Source organism: Syngnathoides biaculeatus, chromosome 2 (assembly GCF_019802595.1).
Source record: "Syngnathoides biaculeatus isolate LvHL_M chromosome 2, ASM1980259v1, whole genome shotgun sequence".
Classification (NCBI taxonomy): Eukaryota; Metazoa; Chordata; class Actinopteri; order Syngnathiformes; family Syngnathidae; genus Syngnathoides; species Syngnathoides biaculeatus.
This window is the reverse complement of record NC_084641.1, coordinates 13,454,980-13,482,087: the sequence shown is the minus strand read 5'-3', so window position 1 is coordinate 13,482,087 and position 27,108 is coordinate 13,454,980. Positions and strand designations below refer to the sequence as shown.

The following is a 27,108-nucleotide window of genomic DNA, read 5'->3' as shown; positions in this document are numbered from 1 at the left end:
ACTACAGAATCCTCTGTGTGTGTGCGGTTTTATAATGTGCTGTTTTTGTGTTGATCTTGGAAAGAACAACAACAAAAGTTGGTGTAAAAAATGTAAATCAAAAGCTAAATGTGGCTATTGCGCAGTGTGTTCAAATGTTTTTTTCACACAGCAATACTACTGGTCTTTACCCTCGTAGTTTTTTTTTATTTTTATTGCTGCCCAAATAAATGTATTGAAAATAGCTTGAGAACAAATCTATTAACTATCTTGAAAGCTAAACTGTCTGAGAAATGTTGTAAAACTCTGCCGCTTCCCTCAGTCTGGAGGAGCTGTGCAGCTTTGTCACCTCAAAATGAAAGTTAAGATGTCTTTGAGACGGTAACGGGTGAAGTCTTTCATTGAGTACATTTGAGTCAGTAAGGTTGTTTTGTTAAAAATGGATCACTGTGATATTTCGGTGGGGAAGGAACTGGTACGCCAGGAAGTTGATTCCGTGCAGATTGATTCATAGCAACTTAACTGCTAAGGAAGCCCATTTTGTTTATTTACTGGCTCATTAATGGCTCTAAGACACTGGTCTTCAACTCGTAGAGTTATCCTTCCATTTGTTGCATATATGTATTAGATTATGAAGAGGTGATTTAACGGTTTGACAGTCATAACGGCCCTCTGAGGGAAAGTATAACTACAAAGGGAGCCGAGACAAAAAAAATTTGACACCCTGAAGACCTTTGTGAAAGACTTCAGAAAGATGATGCAACTAGGGCTGGGTGATATGGGGAAAAAAAAATATCACGCCGATGTGCTTTTGTTGACGTACAGTACTCATCATAGGTGAGTCGCTTTTAAAAAACACAAGCAATTAGTGTGCATCATAGTTCCAAATCTGTTGCCTTGAAGAAAAAAAAAAGTTATTGTATTGCGGGGCATATTGAGACAAACAGCTGCACTCACAATCACACCAAGGGGCAATTTAGCGTGTCCAATGAATGTATGTTTTCGGGATGTGCGAGGAAACCGGAGTGCCCGGAGAAAACCCACACAGGCACTGGAGAACATGCAAACTCCACATAGGCGGGGCCCGGATTTAAACCCAGGTCCTCAGAACTGTGAGGCCAAGATTTTACAGCTACCCCACCGTGCCGCCTCCCACTGTATATTGTTTTAAATTGCCAGTGAGTGTACTAAAAACTAATGAGACCAGAATTCAACATTTTATTAAAGTATAAGGTACTGTAACAGAAAAAAAATGCAAAAGGTATGCATAGAAACATATTTTTACAAAATGTACTCAACAACACAATTAAGTACTCTACAGTTTTGAAGGGTTTTGCAGGTATGGACAAGTTTGGGTGTTTTTTCACTGATTCACTGAAAAAGCAAATCATGGTGTAAAGACTATGATAATAGGCCGCTGCTGCTATGGTATGCTGCCATGCCCATTGAGGGAGATTTAGGTCGAGTCTCAGCTGCGCTACAGCCTCGCATCACTTTCTATAACAATTGAGATATTGACAAGTGTGTTTTTCTGTGTGCATCCGCTGGTCTTGACCCCTCATTGACTGCAATTAGCAAGCTGTTAATTGAGGAGAAGGGTTCACCTTGCCATGTTTTCACACTCTTTCCTGACTGCTGGATCAACAAACTGCGACGTTCCAAAATCGGCCATATGTCCAGCCCGGTGTTGCCGTCCAGCAGCTGGGAGAACTCAACGCCGCGCCTGTCCGTACCTCCCCGACTGTGACCATGACAGTGAGTCCAAACGGTAAGCGGTACCAATGGCGCTGTGAGTGGTGCGATGTGGCTGCTGAGCTTTGAGTGACCTGTTGACTCACACTGTGATTACACTGCTAACAGTGTAATCCATATGACATGTTTAAAATAACATAATCTGTCAAATGGCATTTAATGGTGATTTATTACATAGGGGAAAACAGGACAAACTGAAATAACCCTGCTATGAGGGAGTGACGTTTAAGACAACCAAATATGGCTACTTTGATCTATTTCTACTCTGTGATTTTATTTCGTTTTTTAAATGTACCATTATTCGTTGACAGGTATGTTTCTGGAACAGAGTTAATAGATGTGTTGAGCTAATATTTATTTTTTTTTTTTTCCAGACAAGAAAGTGATGTTCTCAAAAATGGTCCAAGTGGTGCGCACTATATCAACAAAAGTCTTACTTGGCGGCAATAAACCTTCATTTTCCAACATTTTCAACAAAAGCTTTTGCTATCGTGGCGTCTGACCCTTTTGAATTCTGCAGATTCTGATCACTATCTAGCTGACAACACATTTGGACTTTCTGAACTAAACCAGATGGAAGAAGAATATCCTAGCAATACACAAAAACACCAACCGCTAATAGAAAACTTTCAGCACTGAGCTTTGTATCCAAAGATTTTTTTCCAAAGCAAATGATTCACAACCACAACCACAACATCAACCAACAGCTAAATAACAATAAATCAGAGTTGGTTTACTTTAATAAAGAAAATACATTCACATATTAGGACATAGCTATAATTTGGGAGGGGGGGGATTGTGGAAAATTTTAGGAATACTCCAATTTCCAGAAACAAAAAGGGATTACTCCATTGGCAGCATGAGCGGGTGCATGAAGTTAGCACATCTGCCTTGCAGCCAAAGGTTCAAGGTTCAAATCTCAGCTCAAACCTTTCTGTACTTATATGTTCTTCCCCTGATTGTGCGGGTTTTGTCCAAAGTTTCTGCCACAAGACACTAACTTGCCCATAGCTGTGAATCTAAGCGTGAAGATGAGTGCGAATGGTTGTTTGTTTCTAGATGTGCTCTGCGACTGACTGGTGATCATTTCGGGGTGCCGTCCACCTTTCGCCTGATGTCGGCTGAGGTAGGGTCCGGCACTCCCGTAACCGTTGACAAGTTAACCGGTATTGAGATGGGATGGATGGATATTGCTAAATGTGCTGTCAGAACTGCGGTACTTAAAACACGGGGAGGACATTAGATGCACATTAATAAAGACGCTATTTGTTTTAATGTTTAAAAATTGGCAACAGATATGGGCACACCAGATATGGGCACACCTACCTGGTTTGGTGACCGAAACTCTTGGTTATTGTCATTCATGTACATGTTGTCACCATCAAACTGTGGAAAGAAACAAGAGAGGGGACATTAATATGATGTCCAAATAAATGTAAATAATTAAATCCACCATGGAGGAGTTGTGCGATGGAAAGTCTTTTACGGGTGGCCCCTAAGAGTGAGACTAATGACTTTGTCACTTTGGTTAAACCTTACGTGTGACATGGAAGTGTCTGTAATTACTGTTCATTAGCGAGGCCGGTAATGAGACTACATGAGCTCAGCAGTAAAAGATAGGCCGTTCCCTGTGGGCTCTGCAGCGCGTGAGCAGGAGTGCGACTGAATCTGCGCTCAGTGGCGACATGCTGCGTCTTTGGGAGCAAGCTAACGAGGCAGTAAAAGATCGCTTGCTGCAGGTGCCAAAACACTGTCTGACGGAGGGTTAAGACTCAAACACTGACCCCTGAACTCCCCCGCCCCCCCAAGAGCACAGCGAAAAAATCCTGGCCCACCACATGAGTGCTACATGCAACACGCTAGTTGTGATGTCAAGTATGCTGGAAGGATTAATCCCACAGGAATTCCCCGCAAAGATCAGCTGTGACAAAGAGGGAGAAAATGCAACCGGCACTCTGTTTTTAGCTCAGGAGAAAATGAGATTCCTCCCCACAAACAGCTCAGTAAGTGAACAGATGCAGTGTCAAGGTGACAGAGAAACTGCAACCCTGTTAAGAGACGACGCATTGTGAAATGCCCTTGGCTTCCAAAGGCATCACACTTTTTCATAACATGCAAACAGCAAATGGAACAAACCTTGACTGGACTGGATAACAACAATCGTGCACTCACGTACACGCACACACACACACACACACACACACACACCACACACACACACACACACACAGAAAATCAACGTGTCAAATGAAGCCCCCTCTTGTATGCTGACTGAGGTCACTCTTTGTAATATCGCTGCACAGAAGCCAGACAGCAGAGACAACATGATCAAACCCGACAGCGTTCCAACACAAGATTCCTCAGATGTGAAGCTACTGGGAGCCCATTTTCATTCGGGTGGTGGTCTTTACGCGTACACACACACACACAACACACACACACACACACACACAAAAAAAAGCCTTGAAGAAAAAAAATAAACACATGCTGGGTAGGACAGGATAATAAATAATATGTGACACATAACTACTTAAAACAGTGACCAACGAGCACGTACAATTACAACAAGGCTTACACATTTGTCAGCTACAAAAATCAATAAACTAGGATTTACCTGATTTCAAAGGTCATTTTTTATTAATTTCTTGCAGAGCCAATGTAAAATGACCCTACGTATAAACAATACATTACTATACAACCAACCTAATCTGATGAAATATGATAGTCCTCATATTACAAGCGATTTTCAGTTCAATGTTAAATGGCTGCCAAATGCGCAATCTGGATCATATCTTTATCAAACGTGGTCATCACTTCTTCCGCTTTCTATGCATAGCACATTTCAAATTGAATCTATATGTTAGAAGATGTATAATTTGTGTTAGCATGAAAAAAATACACGGGAAACCTCTTCTAAAAACAGCATAAAACATCCAGTTTGATGAGGCGTAGACAGGAAGTAGCAAACCTATACCGATGAAATCATAACCCCAAATATCAACATTAAATAGCCGAATAGACCACATTAACTGTAATAATCTTGTTGATATGAGAAAGGTAGCTCAATGAGGATGTGGGGGGTGAAAAATAAAAATTCATGGATGTTTTGGGATATGTCTTGGTTAATGATGTATATTGTATTAGCCTGTATGGGAATTTACTAGGCTGTAACAAACATTACACAGAGGTGCCTCAATTTAATTTGTTCCGTGAACACTCACTTGATTTTACATGCTCATACCTCAAATCATCATTCAAGCAGTTCATTTGTCAAGATTAAATCATTTTGCAGCTCCTCTGTGCGAATGTCCTGGCCACTATGATGCAGTCATGTACCGAGCATTCTAAACTACTAGGATGGCTTGAGGTTTTTCCCATCGGTATTCCTAAAATGTACGAATAGAAAAAGAGACGAGGTGCCCTACGCAAGACAAAGACAGTTTGAACCCGACCAAAAGTAAACGCGGGGGTTTACTTGCAGACGTAGTCCTTTTCAAAATGAATCACGCTTTCATCCAAAAGCAACATGACATACTGTACTTACAAACATAGTATCAGACAAAGAAAATAAACTAAACTTAGAAGTAACATGCTACGGTAATATTAGTCATTTTTACAGGGTAAAGGGTCTCTGGCTGAGACTATTGTAATACAGTATTGTCTCTCTACATGCATTGCTGCCACGCTTGTGTTCAAATATCAGGCGCTTAAAGGGTTGTAACGCTGCCTGCTGCATTGATGACTTAAGTTGGCCCATTTATGGAGTTCTTCATTCTGTATTAGCGGTCAGCTAGCTGACGTATAGCAAAGCTATGCGGTTGTTTTAAATATGCATGGGTAATTTGTCTCGTTTGCAATCATCAACCGAGAGTAGCAATAAAATGATTGAAGCAAGCCTTTGGCCTCTTTTTTGAAAGTTTGCCACCACCATGCACTGTAGAACCCCTAACTCAAACATTTACCCGCACATCAAGGCCAAAATAAATAAATGAATATATTAACATCGGCCCAGGGACAACTCGTATCTCAAAAAACTTGTACGTCGGGTCACTCGTGAGTCAAGGTGCCACTATGCTTATTTACATTTGAGTGCAAAGGCACACTGGCAGACAGAAAAGGTAGAAAATCACAGAAATTATTCCTGATGAAGAAATGTGCTTTAAATGAGCTACAGCTAATGAATGGGTCACATGCAATGTAAAATCTGCACCTTGCCAATATTGCTTTTTCAGCAAATGTGTTTCAAGCGGTAAAGAAAATGGGTGGGTGAAATGATATGACTACACTCACTATTATTTTATCCTGACAAGACAACGCCTTCATTTAAACGGTTTCGTCCATGCTGCATGTCACAAGGAAAAACAAAACCGAGTAGCGAAAGCTACAATTATTTCAAATGAGATGCCGACTAATTTATTTGATGCAGGGGAGTAAGCGAATTTGCTTCATGAAGCACGGAGGGTGGGGTGAGGGTGGCCAGTTTAATTCCTATGAAAACCTCTTTCATATTAACCTTGCGTGGCAGATGGACTCAAGGGAGAATACAGATTTAAGTCCATCTTCCTAAAGCTTGTCATAATACTGAATATACAGTACATTGGTGGGGGGATACTTCGTTTTCTGTTTGCATATGCTGAAAATGTGTTCAACTGATGTTATTTTCTCCTCTTTTTTCCCCTTAAATTGCAAAGCAAAGCAAATTTATTTGTATAGCGCATTTCATACACGAGGTAACTCAATGTGCTTTACATGATTAAAGGCATTTGAAAACAACGAAATAAAACATTTAAAATGGCATAAAACAAAAATGACATACAAAATATTTTTTAAAAAAGACAATTAAAACCGCATACAGTGCAAGTAATATGATCAAAAAGTGGATATATTCTAAAAAGCATGAGAAAAAAAGAAGAGTTTTCCACCTGGATTTAAAAACATTCACACTTGGAGCTGACCTCACCTCTGTTGGCAACTTATTCCATTTCTGTGCAGCATAATAGCGAAATGCTGCTTCACCATGTTTGCTTTGGACTCTGCGCTCCACTATTTGACCTGAGTCAGTCGATCTCAAATAATCCAAATAATCAAATAGTGTAGGATGTACATGTCTGGATTAAGTAAATTCAAAGGACCTTTTTTTCCATTTGTTTTTTAAAAAGCGTTCCAGTACGTGGTTTAGACCGACCTTCTCATTCAATAACAGAGTATGTGTGTCTTAAGTTATGTTCAATGATTAATATATCGCACAAACTTGACTCAAACACATGTCTGACAATTAATAAAATACCTTACAGCCTTTTGCTTGAACAATCTGCAACCCGATAACAACAGTATAAAAGGCTGGTTTAAAGAATAGAGTTAAAATGCAAGGTTGGAAATCACGGTGACTCAAGAGAACAGTTCTGGGTAAGGTCTCTTTACTAAAAAAAAAAACGAGCAAGAACATCACTACAGGCTTATCTTGATGAAAAGAAGAAGAAGAGTTTTTCTTCTCTGACTTAACTCACTTCACTTTGAGATGCTGGCTGTTTGTCAAGCTGGCACTATGTACCGTACTCTCCCACTTGCTGATCGGATAGCCCCCGATGAAAATGACACAACATTTACAAAGTCACCTCCTCAATACTTTTCCTAGTTGGTTTTGTGAAACAATTATTCAATTGCAAAAAGAATCCATCTGGTCTCTCGAGCTACTTTTGTCTTTGCTGAAGGATTCCCTGGCGTGTAGCTGGTAAATAGGAGAAATTGTAACACCGAAATGGGCAAGCTCCGAGAGAAAAGACGTTTCAAGTGGAAAGCCTCTCGTGCAATTTCACGTTCCAAACACAATGAATTTGACATTAGCACAACTAATCTATCCATACATTTTCAATACTGCACGTGCTTTCGGACGTGGATGGCTGGAACCTAGCCCAGATGACATCAGACGAAAGGCAGGCTACACCCTGGACTGGTCACCAGTCACCGGCAGGGTAGATGGGACAAAGAACTACAGCACCGTAATTTCTGGCCTAGAAGCTGTGACTTTTTTCACACGCTTTCAACCCCGTGGCTTGTGCAGTCATGCGGCTAATTTGTGCATTTTTTCCAACGGCCGCGAGTGGCACTCGAGCGTAAAAGGTAAGAGTGACACCGGTGCAATATATGTGCCGAGGAAGTGACTTTTACCAGTAAGTTTTTTTTTTTTAACCGGCCCTGATAGCACAGCACTAGCTTTAGCACCACGCTAGCGTTAGCTCCTTGCTAGCGTGTTGCCGCCGTGTCTCAGTAATTTAGGTATGCTTTTTTTTTTTTTTGACCGGCCGTGTTACTGCTGTGCTACCATGTTGCTACTGTGTAGCTGACGCAGCAGTTTTTTTTTTTACCGGTATGGTTTTTTTTTTTAAACAACCTTGTTCGTGCTACCTTGTTGTTGCTATGTTAAGCTAAGCTAAGGTATTAAAACCTTGAAAACTCTCTGTGTACCGTCTTTCTTTGTAAATATCTCGCGTTTCAATGTGGGATTCAATGTGGGCACTTGCGGCTTATGTATGCGCCAAATGGTATTTCCTTTACAAAGGTACTGGGTGAGGCTTCTAATCAGGTGCACTCGGTAGGCCAGAAATTACGGTATTCACTCTCACATTCATAGTGTACATTGTCTCCAAGTGGGTATTGAATCCACGCCACTTGCACATAAGTCTTGTGAATGCATCGCCACAACACCAGTGACAATAAATAACATTACATTTAAAATAAAAACAACACCCATCAAAAAGATAAAATCCAACCTGGAAAGGTCAGCCATTTTGTGCCGCAACATGGCTGCTCATATATTGCAACCTCCCCAGCTTTCCTATGCACAGCATCACTCTCCCATTTAAAACGCCAATTTATCCTTGGGTCAATGCTATCAGCTCTGCCATTACTCCACATTTGCAGCAGAAATCATCTTCTCATTCACTGCTATTCCATTTCTCTCTACCCCCCCTCCCTTTCTTCCTCTCATGCTCTCATCATCTCCCACATCTTGTTGCCGTTGCAGCCTACCTCTACTTCTGTCCCCTCTCTTTCTTCAGAGGGCCTTGGCATCGGTCGCTCCTCGGCAGTCTAATTGGGCATTCTGCCCGAGACAAGGGCCTCATTAAGCAGTAATTACACACATGTTGTTTTCGGCAAACATCTCTATTTGGATTGCTTTGCATAGTAATTGTTCAGCGGGGACCACTGCTTGCGATGTTTCCCTGCTTGACTCACCGTGTTGGGAGAGAGGAATAAAGAGGATGTGCGTGAGTAATAATAGGACGTAGAAGAGAGGTAAATTAGGAACTAAAGAATGCATACATAAAAAGATAATAGGGTAGATCAAAGTAGATGGCCTAAAAGGATGAAGGTGAGACCCTAAATTGAGAGAGACAATGAATAATAGGGATTCTGTGCAGGAGGAAAGGTGGGTGGGAGGTAGAGAGAAACGCAGCTAGCGAGGCCCACAACTAGGTCAACCCTCGCAGTCATCAACAAAGCCGAGAGTCTCGAAGCTAATGAAGCCTCAAACTTGACGTTTATGCTAACTAGCGTACCCAGGGAAACGATGTAATATTTACACTGCGCTAACAGGGCGACACAACGCTGGGAACGTTTCATCGAGTCACAGGTGAGATGGAGGGCAGCCCAATGACAGCCGTGCAATCTTGGGCTTGATTGATTGACAATCCATAAACTCCACATAAAACCTCAAAGGCAACATCTGTTTGCGTGGCGGGTTGGGTACACAAAGACAGAGAGCGAGAGACGGAGAGTGTGTGTGTGTGTTTTTTTTAATTTACAATTGCATCTCTGAAGTCCACTGCCACATAAGTACATATTAGCATTTTGCAAGCTAATTAAACTTTTAAGACAGTGCACAGTACAACAAAATGTGACATATACCCTGGAATAAATTATTAAGCAAAGCAGTTTAAAATGCACTCGCCGCAGCTGCCACATTAAGGTCTTGCCCCTTCTTTAAACCACACAACATTAAGACAGTAATGTAAAATTCCGCTGACTGTAATGCAAACATGTAGATGTGCGACAAATTAATCAACTTTAATGAATATCGATTCGGCGTTCAGAGATCTTTTTCTATTTAAAATTAGAAAATGTTTCTTTAATCTGATCCCTTCATCAATCAATAAAAAAAACTCAACCAATGAATTGATTATTAAAATATTTTCTTACAACCCAACAAATGTGTTTTGCATTATTATGGAATTTATCTTTATGAATAGTTAAACACCAATATGTGAGAACCTTATTTTCCCCAGCAACATTAATAAAATCAATGCTTAAAACGGCATTGCTGTCCAGTGATGTCATTTATGAAGCTTTTACTTTGAAGTCAGCACTTCAACCAAGAGGTAATGTGTCACAGGAACATGATGAAAAGTTGGGATAGGCTCCAGCACTCCTGTGACCCTTAAGAATGTTAAGCGACTGAGAAAATAGATGTTTGTATATGTATTTCTTTTCATACATTTTTTTGTTCATTTAAAAAATAAACCTGTTTAGTTATTTTATTACAGCACCGCAGGTCCGAGAGGAATACTATTTCAGGTATGTTGACTTGAACTTGAATCGTTATGGCGGCTGCCTTGACTTGAAGATTTTGGATGTCCTGACCGCAATGTAAACCCCCTAACCCAGCTGAAAAAAAAATAAAAATGAGGAGGGATACCGCATCTGTGGAGTTCTTTGCAATTTGTGCAGTTTGCGCAAGACTGACCAATCAAGCTGAACAAGGTCCTTGACGATTCACAAAATTGACGGGGATTTAAAGGTCGCTGCTTGCAGAATAATGTTATTGCATTTTATCCATTAACTTTATTTGCTTCCATTAAATTATAATTCATGATTGCATTTGTAATAACATACTTATTCAGTTATCCCTTGGTCAAATAAAAATTCTTAGGGTACAGTTACTTTGCTATTATCTCTCATATATTCATATTCAAAGAATCATTTTTCCACTGAAAACATTACATTTAGTCCATTGAAAAGTAGTGCCATAAAAATAATTTGATGATTATTAAGAACTGTCATTCCAAAATTTATCAAAAATAATAGCGATTATTATTTTGTCTGTAATCATGCAGCCATTTTCACATGATTTTATGTTGTGTTTGTGATAGCGTTCGTATAATTACTGCACATGCATTTGGCTTTTCCTGCAAAAGGAACAGTAGCAAAACAGACATACGAGTAATGTTTTAATGAGTTTCCATTTTGTGATACCGCAAATTAAGTTATATTTAAGTGGCACTTTGTGACCGGCATATGTCAGGAGTTGGATTTAATCAGATCTCAAAATTACAATGCCTGTAAATTCAGTTTACTTGAAGCAGTACTACCTTCAGTGAAGTCGACACGACACTTTTGAAATCATATACTGCATGTCAGTTTTTCACTAGTGCGGATAAAAGTTGAGCTCATTCCTGGTACGGTTGTACTTGTACCTCATTTTACATCGAAGTGGAGTGTGAGAATGTAGAAAAGGTGCAGTGTACACTCACTCCACAAACTTTTAGAACTTTACAATGTATATAAGAAAATCTCAAGCAGAATGTGTAATACTTGTGACTTTAAAAGCTTTTTTTTCAGCACACCAAGTCTCTAAATATAATTCTCTCACCGAGCGGAATTAATAAGCCCAGAACAGTACACAGCCATTCTATGAAGAAAGGGGTGTGTGTGGTGGTGGTGTATGAAAGGGTTGCACGGTGGGGACGGGGGAGGGGGGCTCCTCATGCAATATGCATGGCTGTTTGAGCACCCTCCTTCCTCATCTTCACCCTCTTCTCTTGATTTCTTTTTCTACAGCTCTCACTTGCTCCCTCCTTCTGTGTTCAATTAAGCTGCAGAAGAGACCGAACAGACCTCAATCTGAGACAATGTGCCCCCGAATTTTGATGTTTTCCAACACACACACATGAGGGGAAGATGCAAAAAAAAAAAAACAAAAGTTGGATGGGAGTGGGTAAAACAAGACTACAGTAGCAATTCTGCTACCACACCCAAAGCAAAGAATGAACATGGCACACACACACATTTACATACACACCCACGTATGCACACATGGTCACGAATGATCTCGTAATGGAAGTGTATCTCCACTTCATGACTTATAGTTCTGTCTACTTGGACTTTTCTACATTTCCTAAACAAAACGTACATTTTACTGGAAGACCTTTACCCTAACTGCACATATGTTGTTGAGCAATACTGGCTACTCATGAGCCTGAGTAGCATCGCCACCACTCTCATCAACTGAGTATTATCTGCAACATTTGCACAATTGACATTGTCCCAAATTATTGCACTACAAGTTATTGAAAACGGTGCACATTTCCTGAAGTCCTGGGGTCTTTGCACAATGGTCATTGAGCTGGACTATTGACCTATTAGGCATTCAAAATGCTCTAATTGCTATAGGACGGCATCTTTTTGCACAATTGTTACAAAAAAGTTTTGAATTTACCCTTAAAACTAAACAAAACAAAGACATTTACATCTGTATTTACAATATTTAGAAAACTTTGCTTCAGAAAAGTGCATTGCAAACAATGCAAACTGCCAAAATGCTAAGGTTTAGCATCTGTTTTTGAACACAAATGGTTGACCAGCGCATATAGATAATGAACTGGAAAAATACTTGGGTACATATTATTTTTCTTTGCTATACAAAGAGTGGCACGGTGGCTCCGCTGGTAAAGCGTTGGCCTCACAGTTCTGAGGTCCCTGGTTCAATCCCCGACACACTTGTGTGGAGTTTGCATGTTCTCCCTGTGCACTCCGGTTTCCTCCCACATTTCACAAACATGCAACATTAATTGGACACTCAAAATTGCCCTTAAGTGTGATTGTGAGTGCGGCTGTTTGTCTCAATGTGCCCTGCGATTGGCTGGCAACCAGTTCAGGGTGTACCCCGCCTCCTGTCCGTTGACAGCTGGGATAGGCTCCATCCCTCCCCGAGACCCTCGTGAGGATAAGCGGCAAAGAAGATGGATGGATGCTATACAAACAATGACTAATGTTACAGCATCTTGCTGAGTCACTTACAGCAGTAGTAGAATATGAAGTACTAATCTCCATTAGTATCCATCAGTATTATACTGCTACACTGAGGCCAGCTAAAGCACACCAGAAGGAGCAGCACAAAGAGTTGAATGGCAGGATTAAATTATGATGTACAAAATGCTTATTCATCACACTATTTAATTTTATTAATTATGTTTGTGTCAAGTACAATATCATAGAGTGCCATTTTTCCTTTATACAAAAACACACATCTTAATCATGGGGTTTTTTTTTGGGGGGGGGTGCAGGCTAGAATGGATTGATGGCATTTCCATTCATATTAAATGGTAAAAATGATTTCACAAAATCTTATCTCAAGGCACCACTGTTCTTTTACTTCCAATATTCAAGTACATGTGATATCAGCAAATGACTTTTGATACAGTGCATTTTATATACTTTAAGACTTGCTCCAGTAACATTCTACAAGGTGACAACAACAACAAATAATAAAGTCAAAGTCACTTCCATTTAAGTTGTTTTCTGTTCTACTCTAGTTGTATTTTCACTCAAGTATTGCTTTCAGGTAACTTATACAAGAATGTACACACACACACACACAGCCTGTAAAGAGCGCAGCCTGTGGCAACGGCGACACGTGCTCTGTTGTTGTCAGATAACAGAAAGAGGGCCTCTTCTGACCACACACACCTAGAACTTGCACAACAGACTACAGCTGGACCTGACTCGCACATACCACACATAAACTGGCATCATAATTTTGTGAGTGACGTCACGGAGTTGGAGTCTGCGTGCGAGAGTCCGTGCTACGGTTGTGGTACAGTAAATTGTTTCACTGTTATCAGCTTTATTTTCGTACTGAAAAAGCACATTGTGTTTATGTGGGCAGATAATTAAACAACATTACTAACTTGATCAAATATAGGACAGATGATTTACTGACCTTTTGCCATCTTGAAAACTATTCAGTGAAGCTGGACAAAGTTGATCTACGTTTGAAAATAAAAACAGAAAAACTAACTCGAGTTAGACGGTGCCTTAAACATCCTCAAGGGAAATGTCACTCAAAAAAAACAAAACAGCACCACTCCGATCAGAACCTGGGGGAAAAACATTTAACACCCACAAAAAAAAAAAAACATACACCACTTCCGATACCACCAATTTAAAAATATAGATGGTTGCACCTTTCCTTCATCCGCTTAATGTTCCAGACGAGCAGCCACAAACGCATCAAACTTTCAACGCGGATAGTGACAGAAGCAAGGCAGGGAGAATGATTTTGTTTTCATGGTGAGCTCAAGTTCAGTGAGCTAATGAGCGCTTATCAGAATTGGAAATCTCATCACTGATAAGACCTCAAAAGATTTTTGTGCAATTCAGAGCTTCAAAGGCGAACAGATGTTCCATTTCATTCTTTTTTTAAACAAACAAAAAAAAAAACATGCAATACATAATTTTGATTTGAAATGCAGGGACTGAGAATCAACCACCGAACAAACCAAGTCATTACGGTCCCACATGAATAATTACAACAATTATTCATCTTTACCTCCCCATTGAGCCTGTGATTGCTTTCCAAAATAGCAACTGAGAATCTGCACAAGATAACTCAATGCATTTGACCCTCAGCTCCAAAATGTTTCAAAATCAATGCAAAGATATACTGGCTGCTTTAAAAGTACAATAGCATTCCTGCGGATGTCATGGCAACCATAGATCACAGACTTACATACGTCTCACATTGTGATAGCAGAGTTCCGTGCACCGCTTGTACAAACTTTGTCGTCCATGAACAGGTCTGACATGCTCTGCCTCAAGTTACTTCGTAACAAGTTCTTTATTTCGTGTTTTGCGCAAACATCTATCGGCTGGAAGGCAAATTTATTGCTTTTAACAGAACTTATCTCAATGTAGACCAAAAGTGAAAAGAAGTTGAATGAAGATGTTTCTCCCCCGGAAATAATATATATTTTTTTAAAGGTCAGTATAGTGCACTTACTCACCTGCACATCCTTGATACAGTCAGATTTCTAGGTTCAATGATTTAAATGTAGCAGCAGTAACGCACAGAAGGTTGCTTGCTCTTCTGTAACTTGTACATTTAATAAATTACCAAACTGCATGAGGGTGCAAAGGGCATGTCTGAAAAAAAAAACAACTCTAAAACACAACCTGCAGTCACAGTTTTAATAAATAAATTCACCAAAAAAAAAAAAAAAAAATCTTAGCACAACAACTAATAAATGTACAAACCTGGAATGAACAAATGCAAGTAAACAACATTTAGCTTGATTTTATACCACTACATTGCCAGTAGCAACTATACTGTATGAAACAAAGTTATATCTTTTATATATATATAACACCTGGACTGTATATCGGTGATAAATAATTGGTAACTACTTCAGTGATTTCATTTCCTGCCATTTTTATTTATTTTTTTTACTGTATTTATTCTGCATTCCAGAGACACGGTAAGATAGAAATTTCCAAACTACAAGTATGAACAGCAATGCTGTCAGATGTTACTCAACAATGGCAAGTGTACACAGATAGTACATGGTATTCATTTCTACAGCCGATAAAAGAAATCATTTCTCACAACATGTAAACTGGGTATGCTGGTGCAGTGTATCCCCTCTCTATGTATTTATTTGGTCAGATGTTGACTTAAAAAGATTATGTTTATATTTAGCCAGATTATCCATTCACAAAGCAAACTGTATATTATCTTTTCACCTTTGTTAGCCATGTTTTGGTTGATGTTTGACTGGAAAACTTTCGCTCCCCTCTGACTGTATGTACTTGCGATCCTTTCCTTTGGGCACTGTCCGCATTAAAGAGCTGGACAAATGCTTTGTTTTCCATTAAACTTTATGTACGGAAAGCACATTGTAATCATGCTACCTCTGTCCATCTTCTTCTTCTTCTTTTCCTTTCGGCTTGTCCCGTTAGGGGTCGCCACAGCGTGTCATCTTTTTCCATCTTAGCCTATCTCCTGCATCTTCCTCTCTAACCCTAACTGCCCTCATGTCTTCCCTCACCACATCAATAAACCTTCTCTTTGGTCTTCCTCTCGCCCTTTTGCCTGGCAGCTCCATGCTCAGCACCCTACCACCAATATAGTCACTCTCTCGCCTCTGAACATGTCCAAACCATTGAAGTCTGCTCTCGCGAACCTTGTCAGCAAAACATCCAACTTTGCCTGTCCCTCTCATGAGCTCATTTCTAATCCTATGCAACCTGCTCACACCGAGCGAGAACCTCAACATCTTCATTTCTGCCACCTCCAGTTCTGCTTCCTGTTGTTTCTTCAGTGCCACCGTCTCTAATCCATACATCATGGCCGGCCTCACCACTGTTTTGTAAACTTTGCCCTTCATCCTAGCAGAGACTCTTCTGTCACATAACACACCAGACACCTTCCACCAACTGTTCCACTCCGCTTGGACCAGTTTCTTCACTTACTTAACACACTCACCATTGCTCTGGATTGTTGACCCTAAATATTTGAAGTCATCCACCCTCGCTATCTCTTCTCCCTGTAGCCTCAATCTTCCCCCTCCACTTCTCTCAATCACGCACATATATTCTGTTTTACTTCGGCAAATCTTCATTCCTCTCCTTTCCAGTGCAAGTCTCCATCTTTCTAATTGTTCCTCTGCATGCTCCCTGCTTTCACTGCATATCACAGTATCATCTGCGAACATCATGGTCCAAGGGGATTCCAGTCTAACCTCATCTGTCAGCCTATCCATTACCACTGCAAACAGGAAGGGGCTCAGAGCTGATCCCTGATGCACTCCCACCTCCAACTTAAATTCTACTGTCACACCTAAGGCACACCTCACCACTGTTCTGCTGCCATCACACATGTCCTGTACTATTTTAACATACTTCTCTACCACACCAGACTTACGCATGCAGTACCACAGTTCCTCTCTTGGTACTCTGTCATAGGCTTTCTCTAGATCCACAAAGACACAATGTAGCTCCTTCTGACCTTCTCTGTACTTTTCCACGAGCATCCTCAAGGCAAATAATGCATCTGTGGTATTCTTTCTAGGCATGAAACCATACTGTTGCTCGCAGATACTTACTTCTGTCCTGAGTCTAGCCTCCACTACTCTTTCCCATGACTTCATTGTGTGGCTCATCAACTTTATTCCTCTATAGTTCCCACAGCTCTGAACATCCCCTTTGTTCTTAAAAATGGGAACAAGAACACTTTTCCTCCATTCTTCGGGCATCTTTTCGCCCGCTAGTATTCTGTTGAATAAGTTGGTCAAAAACTCCAAATTGCTTCCATACCTCTACCGGTATGTCATCAGGACCAACTGCCTTTCCATTTTTCATCCTTTGTAGTGCCTTTCTGACTTCCCCCTTAGTAATCATTGCAAATTCCTGGTCCTTCACACTTGCCTCTTCAACTCTTCCTTCTCTCTCATTTTCTTCATTCATCAACTTCTCCAAGTATTCTTTCCATCTGTTTAGCACACTACTGGCACCAGTCAACACATTTCCATCTCGATCCTTAATCACCCTTATCTGCTGCACATCCTTCCCATCTCTATCCCTCTGTCTGGCCAACCTGTAGAGATCCTTTTCTCCTTCTTTCGTGTCCAACCTGGTGTACGTGTCTTCATATGCCTCTTGTTTAGCCTTCGCCACCTCTACCTTTGCCCTACGTCGCATCTCGATGTAGTCCTGTTGCCTCTCCTCAGTCCTCTCAGTATCCCACTTCTTCTTCGCTAATCTCTTTCCTTGTATGACTCCTTGTATTTTGGGGTTCCACCACCAAGTCTCATTCTCCCCTTTCCTACCAAAAGACACACCAAGTACTCTCCTGCCTGTCTCTCTGATTACCTTGGCTGTTGTTGTCCAGTCTTCCGGGAGCTTCTGCTGTCCATCAAGAGCCTGTCTTACCTCTTTCCCAAAGGCCGCACAACATTCTTCCTTTCTCAGCTACCTTTGTCTTCTTAATCTTCCTACCCACCACCAGAGTCATCCTACACACTACCATCCTATGCTGTCGAGTTACACTCTCCCCTACCACTACTTTACAGTCAGTAACCTCCTTCAGATTACATCGTCTGCACCAAATATAATCCACCTGCGTGCTTCGACCTCCTCTCATGTAGGTCAGTCTATGTTCCTGCTTCTTCGGGAAAAGTGTTCACTACAGCCATCTCCATCCTTTTTGCAAAGTCGACCACCATCTGTCCCTCAAAGTTCCTTTCCTGGATGCCCATCACTTCTTCATCGCCCCTGTTTCCTTTACCAATATGTCCATTACAATCTGCATCAATCACAACTCTCTCGCTGTCTGGGATGCTCAGAACTACTTCATCTAGTTCCTTCCAGAATTTCTCTTTCAACTCTAGGTCACATCCTACCTGTGGGGCATACCCGCTAACCACATTATACATAACAGCCTCAATTTCAAATTTTAGTCTCATCACTCGATCTGATACTCTTTTCACCTCCAAGACATTCTTAGCCAGCTCTTCCTTTAAAATAACTCCTACTCCATTTCTCTTCCCATCTACTCCGTGGTAGAATAATTTAAACCCTGCTCCAAAAACTTCTAGCCTTACTACCTTTCCACCTGCTCTCTGGGATGCACAGAATATCAACCTTTCTCCTAATCATCATGTCAACCAACTCCTGAGCTTTTCCTGTCATAGTCCCAACATTCAAAGTCCCTACACTCAGTTGTAGGCTCTGTGCATTCCTCTTTTTCTTCTGACGATGAATCCTGTTTCCTCCTCTTCTTTGTTTTCGACCCACAGTAGCTGATTTTCCACCGGCGCCCTGCAGGTTAGCAGTGCCGGGGGCGGGCGTTGTTAACCCGGGCCACGACCGATCCGGTATGGGATTCTTTGGATGAACGCTCATATTTGTTTGGCACAGTTTTTACGCCGGATGCCCTTCCTGACACAACCCTCTTCATTTATCAGGGATTGGGACCGGCCTACAGATTGCACTGGTTTGTGCCCCCATAGGGCTGCATTCTACCTCTGTCCATCTGACCATCATAAATAACGTGTGCTTCAAAAATATTAGAAAAAAAGTGCAAAACAGTAGCTACGCAGCTGTGATGGGTAATCGATAACCGCATGCTAACCAACAGTGTTGAAACACCTGAATGGCTTCAAGTGCAGCAGCATCACATGCGATGAAGCTGGCCCTGTTGGTGCAGGATAAGGCTATATTTAACTTCATTGGGTGCACAAGGAAGTAAGTAGTTATCCCACCAGTCTGCCTGACAGTTACGCATTCTGAGGTGAACAATACATTATGTTTTTGAGGTTTCTCAGGTGAGGATGCCGAGCACAAGGCAGGTTTAACTGGGGTAAGCAGCGATGAGGAGGAGATAAAGGGCGGAGTGAATGTCAGATTACCCCAAGACCTTTCCCTCAGTGAACCACAGCATCAGATAACTGCAGAATGGGAGGGGGCGCGTTGGTGGAAGTCTGCTTTCCTTCATCATATAATTGGTTATCTCATTGTAATCTACTCCTCGCTGTTATTGCACAGAATAGGAAAGAGGTAAAAAAGACTGATGGGACTGTCAAAAAGGTTCAAGTTTGACAGTTGTGGTTGTAACAACGACAAATTATTACAAGCACAGGAAACGCTCATCTAACTTCCATAAGTGTCTCCCTTGTCAGTTTTGCACTTCACAAAACACGAAACTTCACTTTATCTATCAACAATAACAGATGGTACCAATGTCTATTTGTACATTTGAACAGAAATAATATAACAATATGTTCTTAAGTCAGACTGACTCCTATTAGATATTGTTGATGTCTACTCCGGAAAACATTTCTTTCACATTTGGAATTATCAAATAAAACTTCTGTAAACATGCTGAAAAAGGAAAAAAAAAATCAAGTCACTTTCCAACTAAAAAAAGCACATTTGGTACCTCAACTTATTTTCATACATGGTTTTTTTTAAATTAAAAAACAGAACTTGGAACATACAGAAAATTCTAATAATGTCATGTCAATACAGACTAAGGTGACCATCCGACGTTTGTTGAAGATGCTGATTTTGACAAATGGCGTTAAGTGAGCTTGCTGATTAAAACCCATCCATTTCCTTACCACTTACTATGTTGGCGCACATGCTGGTCGCCAACCCCCCAATTGATTCTGGCTGAAGGGCGGGTAGATGTTAAAGTGGTCGCCAGCCAATCACAGGGCACCCATAAACAAACAGCCATTCACACTCACATTGACACCTACGGTCAATTTAGAGTTTCCATCTAAAGGTCTAGTGTCATCCCTATAAACATTCTAAAATAGATATTGAAATGAAAAATACCTAAAAGATTATTCACTGCAATGTCTACACGAAAAAATAAATATGAGCGGAGAGCGCGTCATCCATGCGCAAAATTGCAGAAGTGTCATTCTACGATATCCGAGTGGTCGCCATATTGGCTGCATCCCCTGTCCGTGACGTCACCCGGACCTTTGTCATTGAAAACACGCCGTGGATCCTCCTATGGGAGACAAACACGTCCCTTCTGACTCGGAAGTTCTTTTCGAAGAAGAGAACATCGCAAAACCGAGTGAAGTTACCGGGCGGCCAAACCACCTCCCCACCCTATCCACCTCCGCACGGCGGTGATAAACACCCATTTCCGCGGCGGACATGATCCATCGAGGCGACAAGCCACCCCGGTAGCGATCCACAAGGCCTGCGAAGGCCGTCCTTCAGGAGCTGCTGCACGGAAGCCTTCCGATGCGCACGTTGACACATTTAGTAACCCTGATTTATGCATTCCACCCCCCCCAACTATTGTTTTTTTTTTTTTTTGTAGCTGTATACACTCCTACCTGTCATTTGTAAACCACAAAGCTCTCATTCTTTCATGGGTCCATGTCGGCTGCCGTTTTTTCATTAAAAACATACTAAAAATCATGCATTTCATGACAGTGGCACTTTTTGCGGGGGGATGCGGGAAGAAATGGCAGTACCCAGAGAAAACCTATGAAAGCACAAGGCACATGTGCACACTCCACACAGGTGAGGCCGGATTTGAAGCCACGTCGCCAGAACTGTGAGGAAGATACGTGGAACATTCAACCACCGTGCCGCCAGTGGGTAACATGACAATTTTTGATTAAGGTGTATAATGTCAAGCATATTCATTTGTACCTGGCGCAAAATCTTTGCAAATACACAAGTGTATAGAAAAGTCAATCACTGCTGGTATAATAGTTTTATCTAGTATTTATGTTAATAATCCCATGGACAGGGTCAATGATTGGAATGTTCGGCTGTTTGATAAATCAAGCAAAGACTACGCTTTACATGTTCTAGATTTTTGGTACCGATCACTAAGTTTGAAAAAAAAAAAAACTCGATCACAAGATGGATTAATGTTTGAATGTCCTGTTCATTTACTGCATATTCTTGTGTACTTAATAGTACAAGTAATTAATGAAAAATATATATATTTACATCAGGTATCTTTGTTTGTCTTTGAATAGTCTTCTATTAGATGGCAGGAAGTACATGCAGTAATTAATATATCCACTTTTTGTGACATTTTCCTTTGTTAGTGTGCTGTGAGATTTTTCAATTGTACAGTATGTTCCTTGGATCCGTAAAAGCTCTAATCAGGTCACATATTCTAATCAGTCAGAATAAACCAACATTACAAGATGATATGACAATGTGTGCTAACTTACAATAATCAAATTACTTCGCCCACACTGAAACTCAACAGAATGGCAGCATTTTTACCCCACAACCGTTAATGCTAGCACTAGCTTGCGAGGGTACGGAACATTTGATTGCCTGGTTGTGAGCCGTATCATATTAAAAGTACGGGAACATACCTCAAGCATGCCTTAAATGAACATCCTTTCCTGAGCACCTGTGACCACAACACATTTTTCTCCATCCATCCATCATCTGAGCATCTTACCCTCACAAGGGAGTGCTGGAGTGTATCCCAGCTATCTTTGGGCAAGAGGCGGAAGTACACCCTGAACTGGTAGCAAACTCACAAAGGAGCAGCCAAACAAAATGATGTCACTTTGCATTTATATAGTGGAGGAGGGAACTCAAATAGAACATATACACCCCAGTCCCACGATGTCACTGGACTGTGTTTTGGCCACACCCTCAAAATCCAGAAAATTCAGACAATCAAAAAGATGCTTAAGCTGTATCTCAACCATTCAACATTATTTTGCTTTGTATTTGCGTGTTTTCACCACTTATCTTCAAACATAGTATTTAATGTATTTAGAAACAAAATACGAATATATCTCCTTTGAGTCCCTTTAAGGTTACCAAAGTTATGAAGGTTCTCCTCAATAGTAAAAAAACAATTACAACAACAACGAAATGGCGCCCTATTTTTGTACAATAAAAATATTGGCACCCTATTACAGTAAGCTTGTGATCAAGCAAACTAGTGTAACATTTTGGGAGTGTTTTATTGTTAGAAAGCTTTTTGTCGCTATATTCATTACAACTTGCAATAAACATTTTAGGGTCCACATAAGTCAGTCGTCCTGTGAAGTCTATAGTCCCCAAACAACTGCACAGCACAAACAGGGGCTGTTTTCATTGAGAAGGGCTTGGCTAATGTATCTCACCACAGCAGTGGGCAGTCTTTTCCTAGCTGGACTGACGCCTGAAGGGGGGGCAGTGTGGAGCCTGACCCCTCGCTCACCCACACTGTACCGGGCCTGTGGTTTGAGACAGAGAGAGAGAGAGAGAGAGAGAGAGAGAGAGAGAGAGAGAGAGAGAGAGAGAGAGAGAGAGAGAGAGAGAGAGAGAGAGAGAGAGAAGGGTTAAAGGAAAAAGAGGAGATGGAGAAGACAAAAGCGGGGAAGGAAACAACATGGTGGGGCTTTAGTTTGCAAGGTACAAGCAGGGCATTTGCAAAGGAACATGTCTAGTCACCACCCCCTGACACAAACACACACACACACACACACACACACCACACACACACACACACACACACTCCTCCTGAAATCACTAAATCCTTTGCAAACCTCATGCCCAACGCACACGTGCAGGGGGAGGAGTAATAGCATCAGGGGGAGGAGTAATAGCATCTGGGGGGAGGAGTAATAGCATGAGACAACACTGGGATTTCACCTTGGGGTGTGGGCGAGGGGACTTGGCCGAAAATGGAGGTTAATGAGCTGACATCCTATCCGCCAAAAATTCACGCCCCCCCCCTCCCTTGTATCCCTCCGCTCCTCCACACACTGGCAAGCTGACACACAAACCCCAACCAGGTAGCGGACTGAGCTATGACTGTGGGGACTGACTGAAGGCGTATTGTGCCACAATGCGTGAACTCCGCATGCTGCTCACAGGAATGACTCTATTTGAACAACTTAAGCCATGACTTTGTGCAATCCTCAGGGAAGCAGGTGTCTAACTGCCCACCGAATTTGTACGGTTCAAAAACTATAAAGATTAGCCAAACGATAGCTCGAGACTAGCCACCAAGTGGCTTAAACGTATCTGAAAACCTGATTACAAGTTAACAAAATGTAGCCTGAAAATAACTCCAAACCAGAAAAAATGTTTACAATTCCACAAACATGCCCAAAGCTTGCTGAAACTGACAAAAAAAAAAAGCCTTTAATTACCTTAAACCACCCTGCAACCAGACATTACTAACCTAAAACAAAAACCTAAATGTAGACAAAACTTTGCTTTTATCAAACCAAAATTACAACTACCAAATACAATCGTAAACTGGCTGTCCATGAGAAATGGAATTTAAATTGCATGACCAGAAAAGCAACAACATTCAATAGTGACCATTTTAAATGTACCACTCAGTACTGGCGTAAGCCATATAAGTATTTGTTTGCCAGTGAGATATCCAAAGACTACTCGTGTAAAATCTGTGTCTCACGCAAACCCTTGCAATTCATATACTGCGGCACCATACTGGGATGATGTTTGCCAAGTGGATAGCAGCATTACACTCCCACACAGGAGAACCTTCAGACAGGATACAACCATCTACAAACTAGAGTCACACCAACAGTCTTACTGAATGGAAAAAGCACGAGAGTAAAAGAACAACGTTGAAAAGAACATGATCAAAAGCAGATCGCGAATTGATGAAGTCAATATGTCTTGAAAACCACAAATAGGAATTGGTAGCTTTTAGTGCCCTGTGAGACGGTCTTTGGAGTGAGTCATTTGTGGGAAGACTTGTGCATTTTTAATATCGTTAAACTGAAGAGCCAGAAAAACACAAACGACATGAAATAATAACAGGCATTTCACCTTAACACTATCCGGCCCGCTCAATTATTTACCACTAATGAATAGCCTTGGGGAATATTCATCCTAAGTACAATTTCAACCATCCCAGAGAGACTGAATCAGCTCGCTGAGATACTTAAATACATTTACTCAATTATGCTCACTCTCCCTAATGCCAAGGAGACAAGCTTGTACAAGCTTTCTAACCCCCCAACCACCACCCCCACCCCCACCACAAACAACAATCTGCTCAAATTCAAGCAGGATACTTCAAGGAAACAAGCAAAACAATAAAAAGAATACACTTCTTTTGTTTTGTTTCTTTCCATCTTGTAATCTGGGAAGACAACATTCATCATCACTGTGGAATGACTATTGACCGATGTCACCGCCCAACATATTTTCTAATGACAACACAAATTAGTGACATGATACGGCAATATTTGTCCGTCCGTAGTCAACTTTTTAATATGATGTCAAGTAAGTACATATATTAATAACTAGTGATGCACAGAATTGAAAATTCTTGACCGAAACCAAAAACTGCATCTGGGGGGCTCAAAACCAAAAGCCAAGAGATCAGGAGGATTTATCAATTAAACTGAATTTGTACAGTAATCAGTTTTCATCCAAAAAAAATGCAGTACAGAGTTTTTTACATTCAAGAAAATACATACAAATAAATCAAACATGCCAATTATTAATTATAAAACGATTTAAAACATGAGTAAAATGCCTGCAGAGCAGCCAATTTACAGAAATTCTCTCCTGGAACAAGTTGCCTGAACTTCAGGAACATTACCAGAGGACAGTTATTACTGTATGTTATGTAGCGGAAGATAGCAGTTCTGCATACGATTCATTTTTCACAACATAATCATTAATCTATTCTTGTCATCATTAAAATAATCATGGCTTCAATATTGATTTTACTGTATTTATTGCTTCAACCTTTTACGGGTGGACAGAGTGCCGTGAGTGCGCTGGAGCCTATCTCAGCTATCTCCGGGCGAGAGGAGGGGTACACCCTGAACTGGTCGCCAACCAATCACAGGGCAATTATAGACAACCTTTCATATTCACACCTATGGGCAAGCTAGAGTCTTCAATCAACATACCATGCATGTTTTTGGGATGTGGGAGAGCCCAGAGAATACCCACACAGGGTTGGGGAGAACATGCAAACTCCACAAACATGAAGCTGAATTTGAACCTGAGTCCTCATAATTGTGAGGCAGCTATGCAACAAGCATTTTGCCTGAGTAACAAAAAAGCGGAATGCAGCAACGTTAGGTGACCATACGCTGCAGTTGGGACAAGCTGCTAGCATAATTAATTAAACCATGTGGTTCCCACAATTCATTGCGACATGCAAATTTGAATTAATTGATTCTTAGCCCAGCCACTTCCCACTCGGCTGCAAACCGAAATATTTCAGCGCATCACAATTAATGTCCAATGAGAACCATGTTTTTGAATACGTCGTGGAGGTGGTGATTGTTACTTTGTTTCAACAAACCAAGCGTCAAATGATAAATGTACACCAAGTAAAAACTGGAAAATTGCTACTGAACAGAAAATTTATTTATTTCCTATGTGTGGTTTGTGTGGGAAAGAAAAAAAACTTTTCTCCACGTTTTCTCTTCATTAGCTATAATTATCATCAGTATGGTCTGTTTCTTGCTGTATGGTGATGTTGTTGCTATCACTGGGAAAAATGTTGCAGGAATATCGACTCATGTGTGACTGCAATTCCCACGGCTATCAAACGTGGTTTCCAATGATCACTGCTGAGCTGTCACCTTCATCTGCAGGGAACAACTTCTGCGTTCTGTGTCTTGTAATTACACTTCATTCAGTGCCCATGTTAGCCTCGCTGATTACTTGTCAAATCACTGACATCTCATGCAGTCTCACCCGAAATATATATATATTTTTTTTTAAATATGTCAAAAGAAGGATGTCACTTGTCGTGGCCTGAAAAAGAACAGCATTATGTCAGCCAGGGCCAACATCCGCGCACACCTTCCGACAGCATCTATCTGTTCAATATAACAATAAGATGAAAGCAGAGGTTCAGAATATTTGCCAAGAGATTCCCCCATTCCTCAATTGTAAAACCAATAATGAAAAGGAAACAGTTTAATTCAGGCTTTGTCACGTTAGCATGGCTTTTGTCGCTATATTATTTCAAATGTGTTTATAATTGCTCATCTTCAAGAACTGGTGAACTGCATGTACTTTATTTATTTAATTACATCCATGTTATACACCTTTACGTCATCGATTTACTTCACTTTAGTCTGTTGTTCTAGTTTTATGTGTGCATATATGACACAAAATCCACTCAAAGAAGTAAAGAACATTGAATTTTGGTCTGACACGATTTGGAGATTTTCTCTTTGTTAGTGTTTGGTTGTAAATACATCAAAAATGAATTGTTTCGCTTAGAATCTTATTCCTAGACAGCTTGTAAATTACAACCACAGAATAAAAAAAGGGCAGAAAAAAAGAAAGGGAATGAGGGAGAGTTTGAAAGAAAAAAACATACTATTTTCATTTTAACTGCTTTAGGGATTATTAAGGCTTGGGGTTCTAGAAAAAAGCTGTATTAAAATAATCCACCATTTGCATTTTTTATCTCACAAAGGAGGCACACATACACACATACGCACACGCAGACACGCATGAACCACACATAGAACCGCCTCCACCCCACGCCCTGTGTCAGATCCTTCTCCTCCCCCATTTGGTTAAGTACACATGCACAGAAACTCAGATACACGTCACACATACAGTGCACACTGTCATCATTAAATATACGAGTGTGCACGCACGCACACACACACACACACACACACACACACACACGAGATCAACCTGCTGCCATCTGCTCTCTGTGCTCTGTACAATCCTGGCTGAATATATTATTCAATACAATATATCACATCTCAATGTCACAGCCCCATCCTGGAAGGGAGGGAGAGCAGGGAGGGAAGGGAGGAGGTAAGGTAGAACAGTTGAGAGAAAACAGCACAGCAGCTA

General features: G+C 40.9%; 1 protein-coding gene across 9 annotated transcripts in view; it reads right to left on the bottom strand.

Annotated features, from left to right (window-relative positions):
* The window catches only part of LOC133508467 (TOX high mobility group box family member 2-like), a 180,351-nt gene that overhangs the window by 47,003 nt on the left and 106,240 nt on the right, over positions 1–27,108 (bottom strand). For 5 of the 9 annotated variants that reach the window (XM_061834586.1, XM_061834578.1, XM_061834560.1 and 2 more), the window contains 2 exons: positions 22,419–22,511; positions 3,058–3,117 (listed from right to left, as the gene is read on the bottom strand). In XM_061834586.1, the coding sequence (XP_061690570.1) occupies positions 3,058–3,117; positions 22,419–22,511 (153 nt within the window). The remainder of the gene's footprint in view (positions 1–3,057; positions 3,118–22,418; positions 22,512–27,108) is intronic. The other 4 variants (XM_061834604.1, XM_061834621.1, XM_061834594.1 and 1 more) reach the window with 2 other exon arrangements.